The sequence below is a fragment of the Nuphar pumila genome, chromosome 15, assembly GCF_984573655.1.
Source record: "Nuphar pumila chromosome 15, dmNupPumi1.hap1.1, whole genome shotgun sequence".
Classification (NCBI taxonomy): Eukaryota; Viridiplantae; Streptophyta; class Magnoliopsida; order Nymphaeales; family Nymphaeaceae; genus Nuphar; species Nuphar pumila.
The window spans coordinates 20474810-20482205 of NC_143263.1; the positions used below are offsets into that span (position 1 = coordinate 20474810).

Below are 7396 nucleotides of genomic sequence, written 5' to 3' on the forward strand. Positions count from 1 at the left end.
AGTGGAAAGATAAAGGGTTGTGTGAAGGCCCTCTTATATAAAAGTGTGGTGCCCCAATGGCAATGGGAATAGGAACTTGTAAGTTTCCTATTCCTCTCGTAAATGCCTACTTTGGCATTCCCATCTTATGCCAAAGATTCTCCCAAAAACAAGAAAGAGGAAGGGAGAGAGGAATATCACTTACTAATATTTTTTTTATATTAGCTTAGCGACCTTCCTTAGGTAGGTCTCCTACAAAATCGTGTGGGAGGGAAATGAGGTTGTAGTTGACTAAAATTTTCTCAAGTTTCCAAAGTTGACTTCTATTTCTTTTGGTAATTAACTAAATGCCCATGAGTCTTCCTACTCACTAAGGAACTTTTTTTTGTAAATTTTAATATTTTTCTTTGACCTTTATTAAATTGAACATAGAAGGTGCCGTGGGGACGTCCCATTCTATGGGTTTAATTGAAAGTCCAACTTAACTCCAAATAATAACCCAAATCCATTGTACCAAATTAAATTCATTATTGGATCTGAATCCAATTTAAACCCAAATTTAATTTAAAATTCCAAATTCAATGCAAATGAAATTTAAATTCTAACTTGAATTCATTCTACATGAAATTAAATGTTACATTAAAAATTCATACTAATTTGAGACATAAAATAACATTTTTATTAATTAGAAATATTACCAATTTTTTTTTGGGTATTACAGTTCTAGTAGACTAGTATACACACACACTTGTACTCAGGAAGGCCCCTTAGTGCTTAGTCTGATTGTAGCAGTGCCATCGATAAGCCTTGCATCATTCACTTAAAAAAAATAACTATATTTTTAGGTAAAAATTTTAAAGAATGTTACTAGTGGTGCTAAGAACCAAATCTTTTAGATTTGAGATTTGTTTTGCATATAAAGACTTGTTATTTTTATTAATAATGTTTCCAAGCAATTCATTTAATTCATGAATGATATTGTCTTATTTTATCTTGAGTTAGACCTGTACCCAAGTTCAATACGGGAATTAGATTGAGTCTCATGCTGAGTTGAAATACCGGTAACCCGTTCAAAATTTTAACCGGAATCAAAATAAATGTTTTCGCTGCATTTTTATTTTTGTAAATGATTCTTGTCCTTAGTTGTGTCTTTCACGAACTTAGTTTTAATGAGTTAATACATGTTTGTACTTACGTTCAGGCGGCCTCCTAGTGCTTAGTTCGGTTGGAGCATTGCCATCATTAAGGACTTGCATCCTTCACTTTAAAAAAATTAGCTATGTTTTTGGGTTAGAATTTGAAGATGATAAAAAAAACTATGAAAATCTCTATTTGTACTTTAGTTCTCATATTTTATTGCCACTAAGTAGGGTGTCTAGATTAATTCAAGGTGGGTGAAGTAGTTGTATTCTCTTGCAACTTGTTTACTTGTGGCATATATGAATTGTGTGTTGTTTTTCCGTAGTTCTATGCTATTTTGTATATTATGAAAAGAGGAGATATTAGGCTGCACCCCTTTCAAATAAGGTTTTACCTACACCTAAGAGTGCCAAAGGGTTGGGTTTACATGGACCCGACCTGAATCAAACCTTATAGGGTTCGGGTAAGGTGATAAATAAGAAGACCCAATTAAGACCCGAGTTTGGACCCAAAGGTCCAATTAATATATGGATCTGAGTATAGTTTGTGAAATTTTATACCCGACCGAAGCTCGACCCGAATTTTGATTAAGAATCACAAATTTTCAATGTAAAAATGATAAAAATATTATTTTACCAAGTATGGTCCGGGTTTGTTTTATGTGGTTTTTATCAGGTCCGGGTATGGTTTCTCTTATAGTGGACTTGATTAGACCCAAGTATGTACTCAATATCATGCCAAAAAATTGAGGCCAAGTTTGGTTCCGCCTGGGTCTGAACCAAACTCAACCCGTTGACATCCCTACGCCTCATGTATTTAGGTGTGTCAATGGGTCGGGTTTACCTGAATCCAACCCGAACCAAACCCTATAGGGTCTGGGTGTGGTGATAAATAAGAAGACCCAATTAAGACCTGAGTCTGGACTCGAAGGTCCAATTCATACATGGACCCAAGTATAGTTTGTGAAATTTTATACCAGACCCGAGCCCGACCCCAGTTCTAATTAAGACTCACAAATTTTTAATGTAAAAATGATAAAAAATATTATTTTACCAGGTACGATCCAGGTCTGGTTCATGTAGTTCTTATCGTGTCTGTGTATGGTTTCTCTTATGGTGGGTCCGTTTAGACTCGGGTCCAGACCCGATACCATACCCAAAAATTGGGGCCAGGTATGGTTCCAACTGGGCCCGAACCAAACCGACCCGTTGATACCCCTACTTATATTTGAAATTTGAATAGTCTCTGAACCTGTTATCTAGTTGAACCTACTAAAGTTGTGGCTGTTGGTCCAAGTCCAACCCTGACGCTATGGGTTCAATATCGGGTTTAATCGGGTAAGACCCAACAACCCATTAGTGCCTATGGTTTCCATGTCCATATCAGATCCCGTTATTATTTTCAAAATGACGAAACTACCCTTGACAAGGGAAACCCTACAGGCTGTTGTCCTGTAAAGAGGGTAAAACCCTAGTCGGCCGTCTCCTCTTCCCATCTCTGCGCGCGTTTCCGTTACCTCCCTCGCCCCTCTTCCTTCTTCTCCTCACAGAGAGAGAATGAAGATCGTTGCTGCCTACTTGCTCGCCGTATTGGGTGGGAACGCCAATCCCTCTGCCAGAGATCTCAAGGCCATCCTTGGTTCTGGTACCTCTCTCTCTCTCATGGTTCCCTCTTTTTGTTACCATCTTTCCCATCTCGGATTTGGGGTACTGGGTGTTCATGATTGATGCGTTTTTGTTCTTTTTGATCCTTGTAACTTTCTCCTGTTATCGATTTTTTGTGTTTCTGATATTCGGGTTTTAGGCTGTTTGAGGGGTTACAGTTATCTGTTTCTTGACGTGATTGGTTTTTGTCTTAATGGTTTTGATTTGATATCGTTGGTGATGCTTGTTATTGATTTCTGCTTGTTTGCCATGTTGGTCTTTTTCCCCGTCGCATTTTGCATTAGAGCTAACGTGATGTGTTTTTTAAGGGATATCTTTTGATTACAGTGGGTAGTGGGAACCAAGGGAGTTCCAGAAACGAGGAATATCTTACTCACGGGCACTTGAGATTTATTTGTCTTCACTAAAGATAATTTTTGAACCCTAATGAGCACTTTCACTTTTTTGTTAAACCTACAACTGTCTAGGCATGTAATTTTTATTGTTAAAATATTTTCAATTTAATTTTACTTTGTAGTGCCGAATATCTTCTTTTTATTGTTATTTTTTTTTAACTTCTGGAAGAATGTCCATTGTGCATGAATCCTGTTTTTGTTAGTTGTGCCCTAATAAATGTTCAGGGCTCACTTCAATTTGGAATTTGTTCATTTTAGTTATGCATCAAAATATGATCCTTGAGAAATACAATATTTTCTGTGTAGAAAGTGAGTTTTCTATAACCCCTGTTATTGTCATTGCGGTCTCTCCATCGTCAAGTCTAGGCAGATTCTTCTATCTCTAGATCTTCAAGGAACTAAGAAATTAGAAAATGTGTTAAACTTTTTGAAGATCCTGCGATTAGCATCATCGTGACATATATTAAATTACTGAATTAGTCATTTTGGTAGTTAGCATAAAAATATTTATTTTCTGAGTTGCAGTGGATATCTTTTGAGAAATGCTATGGCTACCCCTTGGAGGTGGCCATAGTGGCCACCAAAAATGGGATTTATCCATTTGGGATGCCTCTACCAGCAGAACAGATTCTACGGGTAGAGCTTCTTCAGAGTCCCAAGGTGGTTATTTACTCTCTCTCTCTCTCTTAGGGAACAATAAACATTGCCAGCATCTCCTATTTACCCACACACAAGAAAATTTATCACTGTGAAAAGATAAAAACCCTTCTCTCTCTCAACCTCTTTACCCACACACAAGAATGTTTACCACAGTAAAACAAATCTCGCAATAAAAAAACCTTATTACTTGCCCAAATTTTTCATCAAATGGAGATTTATGAAGAATTTATGCATATTGAATTTGTTCAAACCATGCCTCAACCTGTAACAAATTTGTTTTGAGCCCATGTATTTTAAGAATATCAGTATGGGGAACTACGTCCTTTATATATTGATGATTTTTTTACTCATTTAGCCAATATGAGTAGGCCAAATCTTGCTGAGAATATGGATTCTCACATACTCCTGTGCCTGTGACTTATTTAAGTTGTAAATCTGGCCATGTTGTCAGGTTCATCAACCACTTCTAAGTCTCAGGCCAATGGAATTGCTCAGTGAGGAGTGTTCATGGTTGCTGATCATGTAGGGGAACAAGCCACATAGCAACTCGTGTATGAATCTTGGGCCCACCATGTTGCATCATCAAATCAGCACAATTATCACTAATATATTATGCTAATATGTTCTTGTAGAAATCCCTCTCTAATAACTCTAATAATTTTCACCACCAACCACTATATAAATCTATACCCACAAAGGGTAAGCCTTCACATGAGTCCTCAATGGGCTCCCTGTCCTACACTATGAGATGTTCATATCTAGGGGTGTCAATGGATCAGACTAGGTTTAGACCCAGGTAGTTCTGAACCTGTATCTGACTTTGAGGTGCTGGTGCTGGGTCCAGGCCTAGGTTCCGTCACACTTACTATAAGAAAAACCAGACCCGGCTCATACCCGATAAAATAACATTGTTTTTATTTTATTTTTACATTGAAAATTTGTGGATTCTAATCGGAACTTAGGTTAAAACCGGGTCTAGCATGAAATTTAACAAACAATACTTGGCTCCATATACTAATCGGATTTTTTGGGTTTGACCCAAATTTGCCATAACATTTCTCATAGCTTTTTATCTGGGATAAAACCATCCCTGGGTCAAAACTTGCAATCCATTTTAGCAGCAGGCAGCGGCCATGCTTGCTCCCAGCCTTCCCTCCAATACACCTTTAAACTCTTCTGGAGCAAGGCTGTGAGATCATTCAGTATATTTGCTGGGTTGGAAGGGCATAGCTTCAGTGAGTTGTGGATGCATCTTTAAAACATCTCAGTTCTATGTCTGCACGAACACTATTTGTAGAGATAAAGAATTTCTCAAAATTTTAAGGTAATTTCATGTAAGCCTTGGCTACCTGGGTTTCTGACAAACTTGATGCCTGCTTCTACTGGATTTATTTTTATTTTGACCATGATGTCTTTTACCACAAACTTGATGTCCGCACTTGTGGAGGGGTGACAACCAATTTCCCTATAACGGTTGGGTTACATCAAGGATCTGCTTTAAGCCCTTTCCTATTTGCTATAGTGATGGATGAGTTTACGAGATCAATTCAAGAAAATGTGCCGTGGTGTATGTTGTTTGCTGATGATATTGTTTTGATTGATGAGTCTAGAGCTGGGGTTAATGCTAAGTTAGAATTATGGAGACAGACATTGGAAGCAAGAGGTTTTAAGTTGAGTAAGAGTAAAACAGAATACATGGAATGTCGATTTAGTAAGCAACGAAGTAGTGATGGGAGTGTAGTGAAGCTTGGTGAGCACGAAATACCGGTGGATGATTCTTTCAAATATTTGGGATCTATCATTCAAAAGTATGGAGAAATTGATGGAGATGTAAATCATAGGATAAAGGTTGGGTGGATGAAATGGAAGAGTGCAACTGGAGTGTTGTGCGATCGTAGAATGCCATTGCGGTTGAAGGGAAAGTTTTATAGGACGAATTAGGCCCGCTTTACTATATAGTGCGGAATGTTGTGCTGCCAAGAGACATCATATTCAAAAAATGAGTGTAGCTGAGATGAATGTGTGGAAATACAATAAAAGATAAGATTCGGAACGAGGAGATACGTAAGAAGGTAGGCGTTGCACCCATTGAAAATAAGATGAGAGAGAATCGTTTACGGTGGTTTGGACATATTCGACGAAGGTCTAATGATGCTCCAGTTAGAAGGATGGAGAAATGGGAAAATATATTAGTTAAAAGAGGTCGGGGTAGGCCTAGGAAGACATGGATGGAAGTGATAAGAAAGGATATGAATGCTTTGAACCTCACCGAGGACATGGCATTGGATAGAAATGAATGGAGGAGAAGCATTCATGTGGAAGACCCATAATGATTTTCTTTGTTGGTTCATATCGCCGACCCCAATTGTTTTGGGATGAAGGCATAGTTGTTGTTGTTGATGTCTTTTACCAATCTTGATGGAATAGTTTCATAAATTCATACAAACAAGTTGGGTTCATTCTCATGGTCTGCAAATGCTGTTTACTGTGCTTTGGCATAAGTCAATATAAATAAACATCATGTCTGTGGTGATTGCTCATTCTTTTCTCTGTTTGATTGACTCATATCATTGTATTTCCTTGTCTTCTTTTGTTTTAACATGTTATATCCTACTTTTTAACAGTCGGTGCTGAAGCTGAAGATGATAGAATTGATTTTCTATTGAGTGAAGTTGGAGGCAAAGACATAACTGAGCTCATAGCTTCTGGAAGAGAAAAGTTTGCTTCTGTCCCATCTGGTGGCGGTGTTGCTGTGGCAGTGGCTCCTAGTGCTGGTGGAGGCGCAGCTGCAGCACCTGCAGCTGCAGAACCTAAGAAGGAAGAGAAGGTTGAAGAAAAAGAGGAATCTGACGATGTAACAACTCTTACTGATTCCAGTTTTTACAGCTTATATATATATATATATATATATATATTATAGAATGACAGCTACTTGTCTTGTGAGCATCATTTCCTTCATATTATTTTTTCCTTTCCTATTTTGACAGTTTCATGGTGTTGAAAATTTGCAGGATATGGGATTCAGCTTGTTTGACTAAGTGGCTTCCTTAATGTTAGTTGATCGAGGTTTTAGTTTTTCTTTCCCCCTTTTTTCCAAACTTTTTTCTTTTGATCGGCAGTTTCAGGCACTGATGCAAGATTTAGATGTTGAATTTATAATTTTGTTATCTATCTGTAGAACTATTACTGTTCAATATTTTTTTCTCAAATAGGCATTCTGCTGTCCTTTTCTTGATCTCAAAGTATTTGTTTAACATCAGGCATTTAGATATGGCTCCCATTCCTCCCATTTTAGTGGGCTGTTAACCATTGCTACTCTCTCTCTCTCTTGGCATGCTGGATTTGGTATGGTTCTGTGATTCTGACCTGGCTTTCCTTGCATGGAAACATGGTTTTTATTTGTCACGATTGGGAGCATCTGGATCTGAATGCATTTCGTTTTATGTGTAATTCTGTACCGGATCATCTGTTTTTGAACTTCAGAAGTTCCAATATGTATTTTCATTATAGAGCTGGAGATCTAGAATAGTTACCTCATTAGCTTCCTCTTCCATTTTA

At 37.7% G+C, this 7396-nt stretch overlaps 1 protein-coding gene across 1 annotated transcript; it reads left to right on the top strand.

The window, feature by feature from the left end:
* The first annotated feature begins 2578 nt into the window (after positions 1 to 2578).
* LOC149814744 (large ribosomal subunit protein P2B-like) lies at positions 2579 to 7115 on the top strand. The gene is made up of 3 exons (XM_089990276.1): positions 2579 to 2763; positions 6463 to 6692; positions 6850 to 7115. The coding sequence occupies exons 1-3, from the start codon at positions 2676 to 2678 to the stop codon at positions 6874 to 6876; spliced, it is 345 nt and encodes a 114-aa protein (XP_089846402.1). The 5' UTR covers positions 2579 to 2675; the 3' UTR covers positions 6877 to 7115.
* Positions 7116 to 7396: the final 281 nt, after the last annotated feature.